Raw genomic sequence first — 23,002 nt, 5'->3', positions numbered from 1 at the left:
AAACCAAACACCGCATATTCTCACTCATAGGTGGGAATTGAACAATGAGAACACATGGACACACGAAGGGGAACATCACACTTTGGGGACTGTTGTGGGGTGGGGGGAGGGGGGAGGGATAGCATTGGGAGATATACCTAATGCTAGATGACGAGTTGGTGGGTGCAGCGCACCAGCATGGCACATGTATACATATGTAACTTACCTGCACGTTGCGCACATGTACCATAGAGCCTAAAGTATAATAATAATAATAAAAAAAAAAGAAAAATTATGGTACATATATACCATGGAACACTATGCAGCCATAAAAAAGAACAAGATCATGTCTTCTGTGAGAACATGGATGGCGCTGGAAGCTGTTATCCTTAGCAAACTAACACAAGAACAGAAAATCAAATACTGAATGTTCTCACTTATAAGTGGAACCTAAATGATAAGAACTTATAAATGTAAAGAAGGAAACAACAGATACTGGGGTTTACTTGAGACAGGAGGATGGGAGGAGGGAGAGTAGCAGAAAAGACAACAATTTGGTACTGGGTTTAATACCTGGGTTATAAAATAATATGTACAATAAACCCTCATGATATGTGTTTACCTATGTAACAAACCTTCACATGTACCCCCAAACCTAAAATAAAACTTAAAAAAAGAAAAAAAAAAAAACAAAAAACAAAAAACAAAACCACCGACGTCGGAAGATAAAGGAGAATGAGGCTGCCATCTAAGCAAGACACAAAACCAAGAGAGTATGAAGAAAAGAAAGACAAATCTGGCAAACACATAACGTTTCAGGCCAGGCGCGGCGGCTCACGCCCGTAATCCTAACATTTTGGGAGGCGAAAGTGGGAGAATTGCTTGAGCCTAGGAGTTTGAGGCCAGCCTGGGCAATATAGTGAGACCCCATCTCTACGTTCTTGAAACATTGTTGTCAGAATGTTTCAAGGATGGCTGCGCCAGGGCGGCCAGGTGCACTCTGACAGCAAACGGGGCAGCCCTCAGGGCCTCAAGCCCCCCGCAGTCCCCTCACCCTGCATGGGACCTCAAGGCACCCCTGGGGCTGTGGCCACAGCAGTGACCTGGCCATGCAAGGCTCTGGTCAAAGTGCCTGCCCCACCCAGCCACTACGGACCCCACATGGAGCCAGCTCAGGGCCGCCAACAGCCCAGCCCCCCACAGGAACCACCCAGTAACCATCTATCCCGGGCACTCAGCTGCTGGCCAGGGCCACTCTGTTTCCCCTGACCCCAGCCGATGGCCCTGCTCTGTGCCTCCCTATCAGACAAGACCAGAGCTGGCCCTGCTCCCCCCGGCCATCAGGGAGAGAACAGTGGGATGTGGGGACGTGGGTGTACCAGGCTCCACCTATGACAGCAGAATAAACAACTTTGGATGAAACAAATTTGTCTTCTGCAGAAGCCGCTCACCACAGAAATGTGGCAGCGACTCAGTTCCCGTGACTGAGCAGAGCTCTGATATGTGACGACCATCAGCTCCGCAGCCGGCCCAGGGAGGGCTCCCGCCCTGGTCCTCGACGGCTTCCCTGCGACCAGGATGCCCCAAGCCTGCTTTGTACATCTCCTGGCCCAGGTCTGGAGTCAGCCACGTCTCCAAGGAGCTCTGGGTCCCGCTGGTAGGAAGTGGTCTTTAGGGACCACAGTCGGGGTGCTGGGGTGCTCACTGCCCTGAGAAGGTCATATGTCTGGGCCTTCTCCGTAGTCAGAGCTCAGAGCTACACATACGATGATGGAACCCCTCATGAGTCCACACCGGAACCTCCAGCTCCAAGACTGCGTCTTTCAACAGAACCTCTTCGTATGACATCTTGTCTCCTTTCTTCCACACCAAGGGTGTGGGCCTCGAAGACACTGGGGATGGTCGAACTAGGACCTCCCATAATTTCTCACACTTCATCCTCACGGCACACACGGCACCTCAGACTCCAATGCTAGTGCCACCACAGCCACGCTTCTAGGAGATGGGACAGGAGCTTCCAGGCCCTCCCTTCACCTCCACTCTACAATTCTTCAATGCACCCCTCCAGTCCTTACGTCAAAACGGAACCACTTGAAGAGGCTCCCAGCGGCCAAGGCCCAGTAAACACTAGAATTCCCAGGCGCAGAGAGGAGAGCGGGAGGGGCCGCAGAGCAGAGAGGGCCATGCGCCCCACGCGGGATCAGGGTCCCGCTGGAGACACTCACGTCTTCGTGAGAGAGGACATGTTTTCCCAAACCCAAATGAGGCCCCACACTGAGAGCGGAGCTCCTGCTCTGCCGTTGGGCCACTTCTGCGGGCTTCCCAAGACCCTACCCGGGACAGTGGCTGCACGGGGTGGGAAGGGCAGTTTTACGGCCCCGCACAGTTAAAGATTAACCCACTGATAAGGCCCACGCAGGACTTCACCAGCAGGGTCTCTCAGCTGCCACCCTTGGCCATCACTTCATTCCGCCATAGTCAACTCCTTTCTCAAACACCCTGCACCTTTATGGCCCCTCACTCTGCACTTTTATAGCCCCTCTGCACTTTTATGGGACGCACTGGCCATCTGTTTGCGACATTGCTTTCACACTTACAATACCCACCTTGGCCTTGGGGCAACATGAATCTGTCTCTGTTCTTTGCAACTGCCCAATTAAAACAATGACGTTTCCAGAGAAATGCTACAGGTGGGCTCTTCCCTTGCCAAAAGACCTGCTGGTCCCACACCTGCAGGGGTCAGGTAGGGTGGTCAATGTTGGAGCAACCGGGAAGGGGGTGACCTGGGGACCCAGGAGGTGAGCCCAGCCACAGGTGCACTTGACCAACCCAGAGCACCATGGTGCAGTAAATGGGTGATGTATTCCACCAAGCAGAGAGATGGTGTTTCTGTCGTTACACATAGGAGTTACACATTGTTACACACTCTTTAAGGAAAGCCTGTGGCTGCACTACTGTGAATTTACTAAAAACCACCGAATTGTGCACTTTAATTGGGTAAATTCTTTAGTATGTGAATTGCATCTCAATAAGGCTGTTAAAAAAATAAAAAACAATTAAAAATGTTAAAGAGTTCAGCTGCTAAAAAACTTGAAAGCTAATGATTGTGGAGGGAAGATGAAATATTGCCAAAAATTATAAACCATTCGACATTGCTTTCAAGTGCCTTTAGCTTTTAGGGGCTTCCTGAAGTCCCCAAAGACCCTCCCCTCAAGCTAAACCTCCCTTATGGGACTCACAACTGTAGGGACTGCGGCCAGGCCCTGCTGCCCTTTGCTCTGGGGGTTGCCAGAGTAGCTCAGTGGTTCCCAAAGAGCCTCAAACTTCCTGCTGTTGGAGCCTTGGGGCTTGGAGGCCACTGACCTGCTGCCTCATTGGGAGCGCCCAGAAGGTCTGGCTTTCCAGCTCTGGGCAGGTTGCTGGGGCTGATGGTTCTTGATCAGGCAGGGCCATCAGGGGCCACAGTGCACCAGCCCCGGACAAATGGCCCCAGCAAGTCCCTGAGGCTCCCGAAAAGAAAGAGCAGAGAGGCCTGGGAGGCACTGGCCCAGTTCCAGTGGGGACAGAGGGGACAGCTTGAGGCACCAGGCCCAGGCCCCGGCCCTGCAAGCACAACCCGGTGACCTGTGAGTGCCTGCAGGACAGCAGTTCGCAGGGCATTCGGGGAGAATTCTGCAACTTCTCAGTAAGAACCCACAAAATATCTAAAATGAGGGGTAATAAAAGTCTTGGCCAGGTGTGGTGGCTTACACCTCTGATCCCAGCACTTCGGGAGGCTGAGGTGGGAGGATCAGTTGAGTCAAGGAGTTCAAGACCAGCCTAGGTGGTACAGTGAGACCCCCATCTCTACAAAAAATACAAAAATTAGCCAGGTGTGATGGCTCCAGACTGTGGTCCCAGCTACTCGAGAGGCTGATGCAGGAGGATCACCTGAGCCAGGGAGGTTGAGGCTGCAGTGAGCCTTGATCTCACCACCACACTCCAGCCCGGGTCACAGAGCCAGTCTCTGTCTCAAAAAATAAACAAACAACAACAACAAAAACGCCTTAAGACATCCCATCTCCAGCTCAGGGAACTTCTGGTTTTAGAAACCTTGTTGACTATGAGGAAGACTCATGCAAATTCTTATGGCGATTGTTTTTTACACTCCAGGATTAAACACACACACAAACACACACACACAATACACACACACAATACACACACACAATACACACTACACATACACAATACACACATACATACATATACACACACATGCATACACAATATGTACATACACATATACACACACATACACAATACGTGCATACACACACATACACATACACAATACGTACACACAAACAATACGTACACACAATACACACATATACACATATACATACATACACACATATACGCACACATATACACATACATACATATACACACACATACATATACACACACAACACACACACATACATATACACGCATATACAATACATACATACAATACACACATACACACGCATACACAATACATACATACACATACACACTATACACACACGTACATGTATACATACATACACACACACATGCATACACAATACATACATACATACACAATACACACACATACATACAGATACATACACATACACACACACACGGACACACACATTCCCCTGCGGTTCCGTCTGACCAGCTCACTGGACATGGATGAACTTTATGGCAAAATAAACTTTCTAAATTAACTGAGACCTGTCTCAAATTTGGGAGGTTCACAGGTTTCAGTTAATTTAGAGAGTTTATTTTGCCAGGGTTGACGAACACCCGTGACCCAGGCTCAGGAGGTCCTGACCACATGTGCCCAAGGAGGTCAGAGCACAGTTTGGCTTTATACATTGTAGGGAGACATGAGACATCAGTCGGCATATGCAGCATGAACATTGGTTCGGTCTGGAGAGGCGGGACAACTCCAAGCAAAGGCAGGAAGACTCCAAGTGGGGAGGGGACTTCCAGGTCACAGGCAGGTAAGAGACAAATGGTTTCATTCTTTTGAGTTTCTGATGAGCCTCTCCAAAGGAGGCAGTCAGATACGCATTTATCTCAGTGAGCAGAGGGGAGACTTTGAATACAATGGGGGGCAGGTTGGCCTTAAGCAGTTCCCAGCTTGACTCCTCCCTTTAGCTTATAGTGATCTGGGGGCTCAAGATATTTTCCTTCACATTTCCCCCCATTTTCTCTTTAAAATCTTGGAGAAAGCATTTTAGAAGAAAATGAGTCTCTGGTCCCAGGTTTTATCTGATCTCTCATGGCTAGGATGGTTTATTCCTAGATGGGCAGGTCCTAAGTTATTAGGAAAGCTCATTTTTAGCAGGTTGTGAAGTCTCATGTCCTAGGAAGAGAAAATAGGGGGAGGAAGAAAGAAAACAACAACAAACCAAAGAATAATCCTGCACAAATCGATACAGGCCAAAGTCCACACATTGGCAGGCCGTGAAAGTGGCTTATGTATGAAAATAGGTTGCTGTTATTTTCTTTTGAAGTTTAAGTTGTCTGGCTTCAGTTCGCAGGGCTTTAAGAAAGCACAGCTTAGGTTTTAGTGACTCCAAATTAGGAAAAATGAGGGGGGCGGGTAGGTGCAGTGGTTCATGTCTGTAATCCCAGCACTTTGGGAGGCTGAGGCAGGTGGATCACCTGAGTTCAGGTGTTTGAGACCAGCCTGGCCAACATAGTGAAACCCCATCTTTACTAAATAATAATAATAATAACAATACAAAAATTAGCTAGGCATGGTAGCAGGTGCCTGTAATCTCAGCTACTAGGGAGGCTGAGGGAGGAGAATTGCTTGAACCCAGGAGGCGGAGGTTGCAGTCAGCTGAGATCATGCCACTGCACTCCAGCCTGGGCGACAAGAGCAAAACTCCGTCTCAGAAAAAAAAAAGAAAGAAAAGAAAACAGAAAAATGGGGGGTGGGGCAAACAAAGGAAAAAAATTGCAAACATTATTTTGAAGACTTGTAGCCAAGGAAAATTAGAATTTGGTCCAAACTGTAGAAAATAATAAAAATTGAAAACATTAGGCAAGACTGGAATCTAAAAATAGGTGTACCATACTTTTGAAACATAATTTTTCTCTCTCCAGTTTCCCATTTTCACTAAAGACAAATCATGGTAAGACTGGTTTGCTTTATTATACTTGGCCTAATTATTTGTATACAGTGCAGCAAGAATAATTACTTTTTACATAGGCTTTTTAATTGGCTTTGATGGAACATTGCTCCATAGGAGGAATCTCAGATAAGACTTTTTTAAAGCCAAGCCCAGCCACGAATTTGTGCCATCAAATACCTATGTGTTGAGTCATCCTCATCCCTTGAGGTTCCAGGATAAACCTGGGGCTCCTGGACCTGTCAGAAAGTGATATTCTTTTCTTGCCACAGGTCAGGAACCCTGCACAGGGACTCTGTAGACAAAGGTATGAGGCCAGTTTTTCCAAGGGGCTTTCATTGGCTCCATAAGTCAAGTTTGATTCCTTAAATGAAAGCTCACCATCCCAGTCAAAGCCTTAGTACGTTGGAGTAACCAGTTTCTCCAATTGTGTCCTGTTGCAAAATGAAAACAAATTCTTATTGCACTTATACAAATAACTGTACTCCCATAAATTAAAAATACTCACAAATAGTTTCCAAATTCTGGGGAAACCAGGTAGAGAGTGTCGACAAAAAGAGTCAAACTGTAAAATAATTGCAGAGATCTATGCTGAGCCAAAATGAGTGACCATGGCCCATGACACAGCCCTCAGGAGGTCCTGAGAACATGTGCCCAAATTGGTAGGGGTACAGCTTGGTTTAAAATATTTTTAGGGAGACATGAGACATCAATCAAATACATTTAAGAAATACATTGCTTTTATTGAGAAAGGTGGGACAAATCAAAGCAGGGGATTCCAGACTACAGGGAAATTTAAACATTTTCTGGATGACAATTGGTTGAGTTTATCTGAAGACCTGGGATCAATAGTAAGGAATGTTCAGGTTAAGGTAAAGGATTGTGGAGACCAAGTTTTATTGTGCAGAGAGGGAGCTCTCAGATAGCAGACTTCAAAGAGAGAGCAGGTTGTAAAATGTTTCTTATCAGACCTAAAGGGGTGCCTGGCTCTTAGTTGATTATCTCCTGGATCTGGGAAGAAAGGAAAACAAAGGAGAAAGGTGATTCTCTATAGAACGTGGATTTTTCCCACAAGAGACGTTGTAGGGCAATTTCAAGGTATGACAAGGAAATATATTTTGGGGTAAAACATTTTTATTTTCTTCCTTGTTATGCCAGAGTCAGATTGGAAAGTAAATCATGATATACATGGTCAAATAAAAGCCATCTGATGAGAATTTATGGTTTGTAGGATATGACTCCCCAGACCTCTTAGACAGGAATTTGGGCAAGATACAAAATCAGAGCTTAGTCCTTAAGAGAAACAAATATACCCCACATTTTGTTCATAGGAGTATACTGAATTGTAAAAAGCTGTCAACAGCTCAAAAGAAAAGTTTTCTCAGCTCTGAAAAATACAAAAGAAAGAATCAGCAACATTTAAAGCGAAGGTCAAAAAGATTATTTTGTCTTCTATCAGTTCAGTTTACACAGTTAACTCCTATTCTGCTTGATATTCATGAACATTTCTGCTCTCCATGAGAGTCTGGAAAGTTTCTTTCTCTATTCTAATGCCACAATCTCCAAAGTTATCAGAATCCTATATTTAAGAACACCTGTTAGAGTTCTACAGCTGATTACAAAACCACTTTCTAAGGAGGAACAAAACAAGACAACAAATGTCCATGGATGATAAAAAGTTTTAGGGCAACCATAGTCAAAGACACAATTGACAAGGAAATTTGTTTCCTCTGTGGCATACAATAACTTAACATAATAATTATAATTGTTATTGATAAAGCATACTAAGTTATATCAGAATTATAGGAGTTTTCCATAATTTTGGAACACATACCAATAACATATTTATACAAACACAGCCTAAAGAAAACCAAATACCGTTTCATATTTGACAATGCTTCTTGTATAATTTTTATACCAAATAAGCCAAACTATGTCACTGTTGGACTTTAGTAAACCTAATGTCTTAAAGGATTAATTAAGTCAGAAAAAGACATAATTAATAATTGGATTTTGGAAGTTTGTCAAATATCAAAGGTTTAAAATACCTGATATCACAAATTGGATCATTCATTTAACCAAAGTGGTAACTCAAGGATTTCAAAAAAGGCAAAAGCCTTCTTTCTTTGAGAGAGGAGATTTAATGTTCCAAACAATAAGCCCTAATAAAAACAGCAAGAAGTCAATTAAATTTGTTATTTATTTATTTATTTATTTATTTTTGAGACAGAGTTTCACTCTTGTTGCCCAGGCTGCAGTGCAATGGCGTGATCTCAGCTCACTACAACCTGCAGCTCCCACGTTCAAGCAATTCTCCTGCCTCAGCCTCCCAAGTAGCTGGGATTACAGGCGCCTGCCACCACATCCAGCTATTTTTTGTATTGTTAGTAGAGATGGGGTTTTGCCATATTGGCCAGGCTGGTCAAACTCCTGACCTCAGGTGATCCACCTGCCTCAGCCTCCTAAAGTGCCCAGATTACAAGTGTGAGCTACCATGCTTGGCCCCAAGGAGTTGAATAGCTTTAATTTCTGACTCTGTGTTTCAAGAATGCAGTTTATCTTGATTGGCATCATCTACCGGGCCAGAAGATGGGGCTTTAATTACTGTCAGTGTTGAAAATGTAGCAGGACTTGGTGTCCTTTTCACACTCAGGAGTCAAAGTCCTGTAACTCATGTCAGAAGTATTTTAAAAGGACATATAGAGAGATACACGGAAGTAATAACCTTACTTTAAAAAAAAAGTTTAATCCCAGTTTCTTTTTCTAACCAAACCAAAATTTAATAATAATGTGACAACTTAATCGTATAAATTTTTTGGTTTCTTTTATATAAATCCTCTTATTGTGACTTACACAGACCATTCATGACATGCTTGGATTTTCTGGTTTGTCCTGAACTTCCCTCCTTCCTAACCAGTCATTTTACTTTAGGACTAAATTTATCATACAAGATTCTAATATGAAATTATTTCTCTTTAAGCTTTCTTATCAAAAAAACCTCATTATTTGTATAACTTTCTATCTTGCTTCATATATAACTTTTAAATAAGCTTTGAATTAGACCAAAATTATTCACCTTTTTAAAAGGACACCTTTTTTTCAGCAAGAATGTTTTCCTACAATATATTTTTGTTGGAAAATAAATAATGAAATATCTATTTTTTAATATAACTTTAGATTCTAAATTATGACAAGTTTGTCTACAAGTATTTATCCTACATTTCCCTAATTATCTTATTTTACTCATTTACTTAGATTAGTGAAACATTGTGCACACAACACATAAATACATAGACATATTAGGCATGCTGATAGAAGTTCATTTTTTCTTTTTTTTTTTTTTTTGAGATGGAGTCTCGCTGTTATCGGCCCGGGCTAGAGTACAGTGGCACAATCTCAGCACACTGCAACCTCTGCCTCCTGGGTTCCAAAAATTCTCCTGCCTCAGCCTCCCGAGTAGCTGAGATTACAGGTGCCCACCACCATGCCCCACTAATTTTTGTATTTTTAGTAGGGACGGGGTCTCACCACATTGGCCAGGCTGGTCTTGAACTCCTAACCTCATGTGATCCACCCTCCTTGGCTTCCCAAAGTGCTGGGATTATAGGCGTGAGCCACCACACCCAGCCAGAAGTACATGTTATAGATCCATAAAGACCATATTTTTTTCCCTATCTTAGACTTTCAAATTCTTGATAATTTGTTTCACAACCATAAGGCAGTTGTCAGCTAAACAGTCTTAAATTTGCATATTAAAGGAAACAACTCAGGTGAAAGTCAAATAGCAAAATTTACATAGTAAGGTACGAAGAGAAAGTCTGATGAGCTAGAGGGAAACTAAAGCAGATTTAATTGCCAATTGGACATAAAATTATATAAGTCTATTATAAAGGCCTTCAACTATACACACACACAGACATATACATCACACATACACACACACAAAGATTCTATAGCTTTTACTTCAGTACTTTAGCCATGAGATAAATATAAGTTCACTGGCTTGCAAAAAAAGACCTGCTAGATCGAAACAGTGGTTTTTATCTCACTAGAAAGGTGACAGCAGATTTAAAGCAGGCAGAAAAGAAAATGGGGGAAAAGGGGATGTAAGAACTCTATTGGTTTGGGGTGGACGTTAGGGCTCTTTTTTCCTTAATGTAAATGTGCACAAAGACTGTATTACTGCCCTTTTACTCTGGCAAGTAGATGTGCCTTAAAACCTACAGAGTGCTCAAAAGGGGATCATTCTCTGTGTTTTCTCCTCATTCTTGGATTATTTGTCTCCCACTTTTTTTTTCTTAAAAGGAGTAACTGAGCTGTGGCCTAGGTTTTTGTGTGGTGGATTGATGTGTGCTGCTTGTGGGCAGGACTCCATAGTGTGTCACCACTGAGTCATTTCTGCCCTCTTATGAGTCTCAGTTTCTCTCTCCAGAGGTCTGTGACCTCAGAGAGGGCTCAAAACACTGGGTGATCAGCCTTTACATGCGTTTCCTGGATGAACTATTTTTAAATTAACTTTTGGGGGGATTTCCCTGAAGGGCTGCTGCATGTCGCAGGGAGGTCAACCCCCTAGACACTCCCACGAGGCCCCCCGGTCACCCAGGGGCACCTTTGGCTGGGAGAATCAGATACCCTTTCTCTTTGGAGCTGAAAAACTCAGTCTCTCATTTACCTATGAAAACAACAGTTCAGTTCCTCACGCAAATGCACACAGACAAACCAAACTGAGATTAATGTTGGGAGAAAAGCAATAAAGAAGACCCTTTAGAATGCATCTCCAAACTAGAATTAGGATCCTTAAACAACAACCTCCTAGGAGAGAAAAGAAAAAAAAAATACAGCCAATACCACTTCCTGTAAACTATATTCAGCTACCCATAACTTTGTAGCTCTCATCTGCCATTATACACACTGAGGTCAAATCCTCTCACAGTGCAAGGTCATCTATGGTACCCCCCAAAGCCAAAGAGGTCAGGTCATGCAATACAGGAAAACAGAGCTTTAGACCTAAGAGGAACCTGCCCATGACTCTTGAAACTCCACAATGAAGACAGAACACCCCAAAAGCGGTGAGTGGTGCCCTTGTTCTGAATTATTTAAAGGGGTTCAAGTCATTAGAAGCCTTCTCTAGAGTCCTTGGTACTGCAGATGGCAAAGGGGGAAGGAGGTATAGGGTGGAAGAAAAGTAAATGAAGGAACAATTTTTTTTTAAGACAGAAAGCAAACACATGGTTTTATGTTTGATCTTTTTTCCCCCTTTGCAGCTGCAAGGAATTTTAGCCAAATTAGAGAGGGCTTGTTACCCACAATTTGGAATTCTCACTCGGATTTGACCAAGTCAGGCTGAGTTGGTCAAATACAATTAGAGAAAGACAAGAACAAACAACAACAACAAAATCCCCAACAACATATCACTGAGCACTCTGACGGAAAGGAGAAATTAAGACCAGCTGGTTGTCACGTTAGCCAAAACAGAACCCCAGTTCAGTTACTTACCTAGGGAAGGGTCTCAGGCTGAAAACAGCTCTCTACCATCCTAGCGCAGGAAAAGAAACTCATCTTCTCTGTTGGAAGTGAGCTCAAACTCCATAAAGGAGTTACCTGCCTTCCATCGTCATGGAAGCAGGAGAACGTGCCCTCCTTGTTGGAAGCAAGTAAAACTCCAAAAAAAAAAAAAAAAAGGAGGAGGAGTTGTACAGCAAAATAAACTTTATATCTTGACCAATTTGGGGAGATGAGGGAGTCTCTGGAGGGGGTGCTCCCGGACATCAGCAAATTATCCTATTGATTTGAGCCATAAAGTTAGTTCATGCCAATACCAAGCACCAATAGATTTGTCAAAGGTCAGAATCCCTCTGCTGTTACCAAAATGTGAACCTAAAAATTTGAGACACGTCTCAGTTAATTTAGAAAGTTTATTGCGCCAAGGTTGACGACGCACATTTGTTTGCCAGCCTCAGGAAGTCCTGACCACATGTGCCCAAGGTAGTCAGAGCACAGCTTGGCTTTTTTTTTTTTTTATACATTGTAGGGCGACATGAGACATCAATCAACATATGCAAGATGAACATTGGTTTGGTCTGGGAAGGTGTGACAATTAGAAGCAAAATGGGACAACTTGAAGCGGGGAAGAGCTTCCAGGTCATAGGCAGATAAGAGACAAACAGTTGCATTCTTTTGAGTTTCTGATGAGCCTCTCCAAAGGATGCAATCAGATATGCATTTGTCTCAGTGAGCAGAGGGGAGACTTTGAAGAGAATGGGAGACAGGTTGGCCCTAAGCAGTTCCCAGTTTGACATTTTGCTTTAGCTTAGTGATTTCAGGGGCCCAAGATATTTTCCTTTTGTAGACCTAGCTCAAATTTTCAGGGTTTGCCTTTCAGTAACCACGGAGGGATTCTGGGTGGAGATGCCCCTGACCTTTGGCAAACCTCCTATCGGAGCTTGGTACTGACATGAGCTAACTTTATGGCTCAAACCAATAGGACAATTTGCTGAGGTCTGGGAGCACCCCCTCCAAAAAATCCCTGATCTCCCAAAATTTGGTCAAGATCTAAAGTTTATTTTGCTGTACAACTTCCTATTTTTTTGGAGTTTTACTTGCTTCCAACAAGGAGGGCCAGTTCTCCTGCTTCCATGACGATGGAAGGCAGGTAACTCCTTTATGGAGTTTGAGCTTGTTTCCAACAGGGAAGATGAGATTTTTCTTTTTTTCCTGCTTCTAAGATGGTAGAGAGTATCAGCCTGAGACCCATCCCTAGGTAAGTAGCCGAATTGGGGTTCTGTCTTGGCTAGAGTTATCAACCAGCTGGTCTTAATTTCTCCTTACCATTAGAGCACTCAGTAATCATATAAGTTGTGTGACTGTTTGTTTTACTGAACTGTTTGTTGTTGTTGTTGTTTGTCTCTGTTTTTGTTGTTTTTTTCAGTCTTTTTCCCATTGGGTTTGACCAACTCTATCTGACTTTATCAAATCTGAAGAAAAGTTCCAAATTATTGGGAACAAGACCTCTCAAATGGTTAAGTTCCCCGCCCCCGCCACACACACACACAAAAGGTGTGTGGTGGGGGAGAAAGATGCCAGCCAAAAAAAAAAAAGAGGAAATATTTTTTATTTTGACCACTAAAGGGACTTTATTTACATAACAAGACCCCTTTTTGCTAGCCAGACCAAATTGAAAGAGCAATGTCTGTATTTCTGAAACAGCAGCAATTTGTCCCAGGTGAAATACGGTAATGAGATTTAAGAACATTTTTTAAAAGGAGCTTAACTGTTAAAGTCAGCTTAATTAAAAGCTAACATCCAAGGGGTGTGTGTGTGTGTGTGTGTGTGTGTGTGTATTTAAAAGGCCTTCTTCATGTTCTTCATGTTTTTGGGTTTTTTGTCTCTCCTAGGACCTTGTCCTTTTTTTGAGCAAAAGTTTTTTGTTTTTTCTCAGTTGACCGAGTTCTGTTTTTCTTTATTTACTTCTGCCGTCTCTCCTTTCTCTTGCACCCTCTGCTGCACGAGAGACCTAAAATAGTTTATAAGAGACTGGGGTTCCTTAAAGAAAACCAAGAAGGTGCCAGACTCCCTTTGGGTTCCCATGGAACCCCAAATGTGTAAACAGACAAGTTCGTCTCAGCTTTTTTTTTTTTTTGAGACGGAGTTTCATTCTTGTTGCCCAGGCTGGAGTGCAATGGTGCAATCTCAGCTCAATAAACCTCTGCCTCTCAGGTTCAAGCGAGTCTCCTGCTTCTGCCTCCTGAGTAGCTGGGATTACAGGTGCCCACCACCACACCTGGCTAATTTTTTGTAGTTTTAGTAGAGACAAGGTTTCATCATGTTGGCCAGGCTGGTCTCAAACTCCTGACCTCAGGTGATCCACCTGCCTCGGCCTCCCATAGTGCTGGGATTACAGGCGTGAGCCACCACACCCGGGCTGTCTTAGCTTTTAAATTGCTTGCTTTTGTATTGTGTTACCTGATTTATTGACTAAAATAGTTATTTGAAACAGAGGCTACTCTTGGGTTTTTACAGAAGAGTGTAGTTTAGACACTTAGAAATGTCTTTGTTTAAAAAAAAAATTAAGTGCACTGTAAAAGCATCACATGATCTAGCCTCATAAGGAAACCCAGGATTCAGTGTGGGCTCAGCCCAGAGCTCAAAGGTCTGGTTACAATATAGGTAGTCCCTGTCTAAATAAAATTGGTCTCCTTATATAATCCAATGGAAGATTTTTATAATTTTATGTTTGATTTGGCATCCATCTTTAACTTCCCTCTAGCACACCAGACTTGTTCTCTCCATATCATATGTTGTAAATTTTGCTATTTGATTTTCACCAGAGTTGTTTCTTTTAATATGCAAATTTAAGACTAGCTAACAACTGCCTAGGGTTCTGAAACAGGTTATTAAGAATCTGAAAGTCTGAGATAAAGAAAGAAAAAGTCTTTATAAATCAGTAAGATGTACTTCTATCAGCATGCCTAATATGTCTATGTATTTATGTGTTGTGCACACAATGTTTCACTAGTAAAAATATATAAAAGAGCTCAATTAATTGGCTTAAAAAATAAAAGTACTTAGATACTAAAGAAAAAAGACTAGTCAAATGCCTTTCAAGTTCACACCACTTAAGTCAAATCTTTAATGTGCTGGATTTTAAATCATTGGTAAAATAATACTAGAAATGTCTTAAGAATTTGCCAGCATCCATTTTTGTTTGTATTTATTAATCAAGCAATTTCATACTTATCTCTGCCAAATAATATAAGGTGTCAAAATTTGGCATAGGGGTTGCAAAACTATAAAGGCAGCCCAAAACAGAATGGTCTTTATTTGTGTAATCTTTAATAAAGAAGACTTTAGGCCGGGCGTGGTGGCTCACGCCTGTAATCCCAGCACTTTGGGAGGCCGAGGCGGGTGGATCACGAGGTCAGGAGATCAAGACCATCCTGGCTAACACGGTGAAACCCCGTTTCTAATAAAAACACAAAAAATTAACCAGGTGTGGTCACGAGTGCCTGTAGTCCCAGCTACTTGGGAGGCTGAGGCTAGAGAATGGCATGAACCCAGGAGACGGAGGTTGCAGTGAGCTGAGATCGCACCACTGCACTCCAGCCTGGGCAACAGAGTGAGACTCCATCTCAAAGAAAAAAAAAGAAGACATTAATATTTGTTTAATGATCCATAGCTATAGCTTGAATTTAGTAAGATTACCATAAGTTCTAATCCTGTGGCTTTAGACAGTCTAGTCCACAGGCAGTAAGGAGGTTTGTTTTGGGAAAGGGCTCTTACCATTTTTGTTTCAAAGCTAAACTATAAACTAAGTTCGTTCCTCCCAAAGTTAGCTCAGCCTCCAACCAGGAATGAACAAGGACAGCCTGGAGGTTAGAAGCAACATGGAGTCAGTTAGGGCAGATGTTTTTTACTGTCTCAGTTATAATTTTGCAAGAGCAGTTTCATAACTTTAAATGATGAATATCACAGTTTTCATAAATAAGTAAATGATTAAAATAAAATAATTAGGTAAATGTATTAGGATAAATACTTGCAGACAAACGTCAGAATTTAGAATCTAAAGTTATATTAAATTAGATAATAGATATTTCATATTTGGGTATTTTCCAATAAAAATATATTGTAGGAAAACATTCTTGCTAAAAAAAAGGTATCCTTTTAAAAAGGTGAATAATTTTTGTCTAATTCAAAGCTTATTTAAAGTTTATGTATGAAACAAGATAGAAAGTTATAAAAATACAGAGGATTTTTTAGTAAGAAAGCTTAAAGAAAAATAATTTCATATTAGAAAGAATCTTGTATGGTAAATTTAGTCCTAGAGTAAAATGACTGGTTGTTTAAGATGGAGGGAAGTTCAGGACAAACGAGAAAATCCAAACATGTAATGAATGGTCTATGTAAGTCACAATAAGAGGATTTATATTTAAAAAAAAAAAAAACTTTTATATGATCAAGTTGTCATATTATTATTAAGTTTTGGTTTCCTTAGAAAAAAATTGAGATTAAACTTTTTTTGTGTGGGTTTTTTTTTTGGAGACGGAGTTTCACTCTTGTTGCCCAGGCTGGAGTACAGTGGCACAATCTTGGCTCACTGCAACCGCCGCCTCCCGGGTTCAAGCGATTCTTCTGCCTCAGCCTCCAAGTAACTAGGATTACAGGCACCCACCACCATACCCAGCTAATTTGTTATATTTTTAGTAGAGACAGGGTTTCACCATGTTGATCAAGCTGGCCTTAAACTCCTGAACTCAGGTGATCCACCCACCTCAGCCTCCAAAAATGCTGGGATTACAGGTGTGAGCCACCATACCCAGCCTTAAACATTTTTTAATTAAGGTTATTCCATCCACGTATCTCTCTGTATGCACTTTTAAAGTACTTCTGACACTGAATTACAGGACTTTGACTCCTGGGTGTAAAAAGGACACCAAGTCCTGCTATATTTTAAACACTGACGGCAATTAAAGCCCCAGTAGAAGATGTCAATCAAAATAAACTGCATTCTTGAAACACAGAGTCAGAAATTAAAGGTATTCAACTCCTTGGGGACAGGCATGGTGGTACACGCCTGTAATCCCAGCACTTTGGGAGGCCGAGACACGTGGATCACCTGAGGTTAGAAGTTCAAGACCAGCCTGGCCAACATGGCGAAACTCCATCACTACTAAAAATACAAAAATTAGCCAGGCATGGTGGTGGGTGCCTGTAATCCCAGCTACTCTGGAGGCTGATGCAGGAGAATAGCTTGAACCCAGGAGGTGGAGGTTTCAGTGAGCTGAGATTGCACCACTGCACTCCAGACTGGGCAACAGAGCAAGACTCCATCTCAAAAATAATAAATAAAAATAAAATAAAATAAATAAAGCTATCTAACTCCACAAGGCCCAGGGACAATCACAGAAGAGGTAGGCTTGTGAGATTATAAGGGCTGATTTTGAGAGAGAAGTTGTTTCTCTATAAATTAAGCATTCATGTCAAAGACACACTGATGCAAGACCAGCATATGGGCCTGTGCCATATTAACAAGGTTTTCTTGAAGCATTAACCAACTCCTAAATAAAAGTTATAAAGGCTTATGGAAGTTGTATCTTATGATCAAGATTAAAATGTTACAGATCATTTATAAAATTTTGAAAGGCAAATTAAATTGGCTTCATGCTGTTTTTATTAGGCCTTATTGTTTGGAACACTAAGTCGCCTCTCTCAAAGAATGAAGGCTTTTGCCTTTTTTGAAATCCTTGAGTTATCACCTTGGTTAAATGAATGATCCTGGTTTGTGATATGAAGTGTTTTAAACCTTTGATACTTGACAAACTTTCCAAAATCAAATTATAAATTATGTCTTTTTCTGACCTAATTAATCCTTTAAGACATTAGTTTGCTAAAGTCCAAAAATGACATAGTTTGGCTTATTTGGCATAAAAGTTATAAAGGAAGCATTGTCAAGTATGAAATGGTATTTGGTTTTCTTTAGGCTGTATTTGTATAAATATGTTATTGGTATGTGTACCAAAATTATGGGAAACTCCTATAATTCTGATATAATTTAATGTATGTTATCAATAATATTTATAATTCTTATGTTAAATTATACTGTGCCACAAAGGTAACAAATTTCCTTGTCAACTGTGTCTTTGACTATGGCTGTCCTAAAACTTTTTATCATCCACGGACAATTGTTGTCTTGTTTTCGTCCTCTTTACGGTGGTTTTATAATCAGCTATAGAACTCTAACAGGTGTTTGAAATACAGGGTTCTGATAACGTTGGAGACTGTGTCATCAGAATAGAGGAAAAACTTTCAGGACTCTCATGGAGAGCTGAAATGTTCATGAATATCAAGCAGAAGAGGAGTTAACTGTGTAAACTGAACTGACAGAAGACTAAAGTAATCTTTTTAACGTTTTTCTTAAAACGTTGCTGATCCTTTGTTTTGTTTTTTAGAGTTAAGAAAACTTTTAAGTTATTACAGCTTTTAAGAATTGAGTAAAGTATACTCCTATGAACAAAATTTCAAGCATATTTGTTTCTCTCTACCTGATTTATCCAGAATTTGGAAACTATCTGTGAGCATTCTTAATTTATGACAATACAGTTATTTGCATAAGTGCAATAAGAATCTGTTTTCATTTGTAACATGACACAATTGGAGAAACTGGTTATTTTACCAAGACTGACTGGAATGGTGAGCTTTCCTTTAAGGAATCAAACCTGACTTATGGACCCAATGAAAGCCCCTTGGAAAAACTGGCCTCATACCTTTGTCTACAGAGTCCCCGAGCAGGGTTCCTGAACTGTGGCAAGTAAAGAATATCACTTTCTGACAGGTCCAGGAGCCCCAAGTTTATCTTGGATCCTCAAGAGGAGAGGATCACCCAACTCACAGATATTTAATGGCACAAATTCGTGATTGGGCTCAGCTTTAAAAAAGTCTTATCTGAGATTCCTTCTCTGGAACAAGTCCCAGAGCCAATTTAAATACCTATATAGGCTGGGCGTGGTGGCTCACACCTGTAATCCCAGTACTTTAGGAGGCTAAGGTAGGCAGATGACTTGAGGTCAGGAATTTGAGACCGGCCTGGCCAACATAGCAAAACCTCATCTCTACTAAAAATACCAAACAATAAAATTAGCTGAGCATGGTAGCATGCACCTGTAGTCCCAGCTACTTGGGAGGCTGAGGAGGTTGCACTGAGCCGAGACAGCACCACTGCATGCCAGCCTGGGTGACAGAGCAAGACTCTATCTCCAAAAAAAAAAAACAGCCTATGTAAAAAATAATTATTCTTGCTGCACTGCATACAAATAATTAGGCCAAGCATAATAAAGCAAACCAGTCCTACCATGATTTGTCTTTAGTAAAAATGGGAAACTGGAGAGAGAAAAGATTATGTTTCTTTTTTGTTGTCGTTTTGTTTTTTTGAGACAGAGTCTCGCTCTGTCACCCAGGCTGGAGTCCAGTGGTGCAATCTCAGCTCACTGCATCCTCCACCTCCCAGGTTCAAGCAGTTCTCCTGCTCAGCCTCCCGAGTAGCTGGAATTACAAGCATCCACCACCATGCCCAGCTAATTTTTGTATTTTTAGTAGAGATGGGGTTTCACCATGTTGGCCAGGCTAGTCTCAAACTCCTGACTTCATGATCCATCCACCTCGGCCTCCCAAAGTGCTGGGATTACAGATGTGAGCCACCACACCCAGCCAAAAAATTATGTTTCAAAAACTATTGTACACTTGTTGTTAGATTCTAGTCTTGCCTCATGTTTTTCAATTTTTACTATTTTCTGCAGTTTGGACCAAATCCTAATTTTTCTTGGCTACAAGTCTTCAAAATAATGTTTGCAATTTTTTTCTTTTTTTCCCATTTTTCCTAATTTGGAATAAGCTAGACAACTTAAACTTCAGAAGAAAATAACAGCAATCTATTTACATACTTAAGCCACTTTTTTTTTTTTTTTTTTTTTTTTTTTTTTGAGACGGGATTTTGCTCTTGTTGCCCAGGCTGGAGTGCAATGGCACGATCTTGGCTCACTGCAACCTCCACTTCCCAGGTTCAAGCGATTCTCCTGCCTCAGCCTCCTGAGTAAAAGGGATTACAGGCATGCACCACCATGCCTGGCTAATTTTGTATTTTTTAGTAGAGACGGGGTTTCTCCATGTTGGTCAGGCTGGTCTCAAACTCCTGATCTCAGGTGATCCGCCTGCCTCAGCCTCACAAAGTGCTGGGATTACAGGTGTGAGCCACCTGCGCCCAGCCACATAAGCCACTTTCATGCTTGCCTACTGATGTTTGGACTTCAGAGTAGTGTGGCCTGTATCGATTTTCCAGGATTGCTCTTTTCTTTGTTGTTGTTTTTCTCCCTTCCTTCTCCTATTTTGTCTTCCTAGGACTTGACACTTCACAACCTGCTAAAAAATGAACTTCCTAGGGCCGGGCACAGGGGCTCACGCCTGTAATCCCAGCACTTTGGGAGGCCAAGGCGGGCGGATCACGAGGTCAGGAGATGGAGAGCATCCTGGCTAACATGGTGAAACCCCATCTCTACTAAAAATACAAAAAATTAGCTGGGTGTGGTGGCAGGTGCCTGTAGTCCCAGCTACTCGGGAGGCTGAGGCAGGAGAATGGCGTGAACCCGGGAGGCGGAGCTTGCAGTGAGCCGAGATGGCGCCACTGCACTCCAGCCTGGGCAACAGAGCGAGACTCTGTCTCAAAAAAAAAAAAAAAAAATTGAGCTTTCCTAGTAACTCAGGACCTGCCCATCTAGAATCCTAGCCGTGAGAGATCAGACAAAACCTGGGACCAGAGACTCATTTTCTTCTAAAATACTTTCTCTAAAAGATTTTCAAAAAGAAATGGGGGGAAATGTGGAAGGAAAATAAATCTAGGGGCCCCCAGATCACTAAGCTAAAAGGAAAAGCCAAAGTGGGAACTGCTCAGGGCAAACCTGCCACCCATTGTATTCAAAGTCTCCCCTCTGCTCACTGAGATAAATGCGTATCTGACTGCCTCCTTTGGAGAGGCTCATCAGAAACTCCAAACAATGCAACCATTTGTCTCTTACCTGCCTATGACCCGGAAGTCCCCTCCCCACTTGGAGTCTTCCTGCCTTTGCTTGGAGTTGTCCCGCCTCTCCAGACCGAACCAATGTTCATGCCGCATATGCCGACTGATGTCTCACGTCTCCCTACAATGTATAAAGCCAAACTGTGCTCTGACCTCCTTGGGCACATGTGGTCAGGACCTCCTGAGGCTGGGTCACGGGTGCGCGTCCTCAACCTTGGCAAAACAGGCTTTCTAAATTAACCAAGACCTGTCTCAAATTTTGGGGGTTCACACCAGCATGGTGACCCCCATGGGCTCTGTACCACATCTTCTCTGATCATGAGTCCCCTCCCCGCCAAAGATACCTGGCCACACCCCAGGGAGGCAACACCCGCAAGTGCCATAGCTCAGAGTTTTGTGCCTGAATCATCACCAGCAAAAAAAAAGATCAGCAACCATCCAAGTGAGCACTTTGCCCGGCGGCCTGGATTTCCCATGGCCGGTGGTCAAGACTAGGCCTCACTAGCGCAGGCAGTCTCTCCTCTGTTCTGGGCGGCTCCTTGAACCACCCAGGTGGGTGCCGGCAGCACCACACACTACCGTCCCCTTTGTCCCCAGGGCTGTTGATTTGTTCCATCCACAGGCCAAGCAAGCTGGGACAAGCGAGGTGAGCCTCCCACACTTGCCCATTCCCAGGAAAATAAATGCGAGGCTCAGGACGGCTGCTGTCCAGGGCTGTGGGGAAGTGACTCGGGGCTTCCCTCCTGCGGGCCGTGCTCAGTGAAGCCAAAGCTCCCTGGCCTTAGTGTGGGACATGCAGCCTACAAGGGCTGCTGCAGTGAGCCCATCCTGCCAGGCAGTGAGACCAGCAGCTGAGAAGCCTGTGCCCTGGGCTCCCCCAGGGCCTTCGGCTGCAACGCCTCCCATGTTTCACCCACAGAGTCTCAGCTGGGGTCAGGCACACCCGCCCTGGCCGACCTCAGGGGGCCCCAGGGCACCAGAGGGGCCACCAGCTAATCAAGTGAGCCTGATTCCCCAGCCCCTGGGCCTCTTCTTCAAAATATGGTCACAATGTCCACAGGAGGGGGCACCTAGGATGGTCCAGGCCAGGCAGCCGGCCCCACACCTCTCAGTCCTGTGACGGGGTGTCCTCGGCCAGTGTCCCAGCAGCTGGTTAAGACTTAAAGGAAGGTGGCTGAATTCATGGCAGCACACGCCACGGGGAGGCAGGGACCTGCCAGTGCAGGGACGACTTCAAACTGCCCTGGAATCACCCCAAACAGGATGGCAAGCAGGAGAAGGAAAACGCAAGGCATTCTTAGCCACACCCACCACCCCTCCAAACCTAACTGGGAAGAAATCCACCTCCCCTCTGTTTACAGAAGGGAGACAGCACAGCAGAGCCCAGCCTCCCCCTCACCACCCAGAGCCCCAGGAGCATCCTAAAGCACACGCACAACCAAGGCTCCAGCAAGCGCCTGGCAACTCCCACCCAACACGGCCCAGCCACGGGCCTGAGCCGCAGACCGCGGCCGGGAGGTCCCAAGCCCGGCAGGTGACCGCGGCCGGGAGGTCCCAAGCCCGGCAGGTCTCGCCCTCCCCGGCCGTCACGCGGACACTCAAGCGTCTCCACGCCACAGTGTTGGGGGGCAGCTTTCTCACTGGGCCCCACATCCCAGAACCCCCAAATACCCAGAAGCAGCCCTAGGCCTGGGCAGGAGGGGCCCCCTACTTCCGAAAAGAGGCCAAGGCAGGTGAATTCAGGGAAGCCTGAGTAGGAACAGCCTCCAAATCCAAGTCACTTCCTTCGAAAGACAAACACAAAACCCACTCCTGTCAGTCTCTCAGAATAGCCACAGATGAAGGCTTTGTCCACCTGGGGAGTCCAGTTGCCCCCCTTACCTTTGCAAGCCGCCCAGCATGGACATCATCTTGGCCTCCGGCCTCCAGCGAGGGGACAGTCGAGGCTTAAGCTCCCCCGAGGTCCCACCGCCTCGGCCCCTGCAGGCTCTGGGCTCCCCGGGGCACAGGCACAGGCAGGGTGCGGCTGTGGGGCAGGTGAACTGGAATCCCCAGAAGCTCACCTGCCTCCTGGGACGGGAGCCACGCCCTCTCCCCGCACCTCCATCGGAGGGCTTGGTTTTAACTGTTCTGTTCTCGGGAAGTACTGGCTGAGGGAGTCTGGGGAGCCCTCGATGGGCCCCTGTGTTCCCCAGGCCCTGGGAGGACCTGCCTGGGGCCTCCCCCTGCTCCCCTGCCCCACCCTCAGTGTCCGTCCCCCCAGGGGGCTTGGAGGGAGCTGTCCCCACAAGGGATGGGC

At 43.9% G+C, this 23,002-nt stretch overlaps 1 protein-coding gene across 1 annotated transcript in view; it reads right to left on the bottom strand.

Moving 5' to 3' along the window:
• Positions 1–22,747, bottom strand: part of GAL3ST2 (galactose-3-O-sulfotransferase 2) — a 33,282-nt gene extending 10,535 nt beyond the window's left edge. The window contains exon 1 of the mRNA XM_009238379.3: positions 22,585–22,747. Within this exon, the coding sequence (XP_009236654.2) occupies positions 22,585–22,613 (29 nt within the window). The 5' untranslated portion in view covers positions 22,614–22,747. The remainder of the gene's footprint in view (positions 1–22,584) is intronic.
• Between the last annotated feature and the right edge of the window lie 255 nt (positions 22,748–23,002).

This window comes from Pongo abelii, chromosome 11 (assembly GCF_028885655.2).
Source record: "Pongo abelii isolate AG06213 chromosome 11, NHGRI_mPonAbe1-v2.0_pri, whole genome shotgun sequence".
Taxonomy (NCBI): Eukaryota; Metazoa; Chordata; class Mammalia; order Primates; family Hominidae; genus Pongo; species Pongo abelii.
This window is presented reverse-complemented; position numbering and strand designations above follow the sequence as displayed.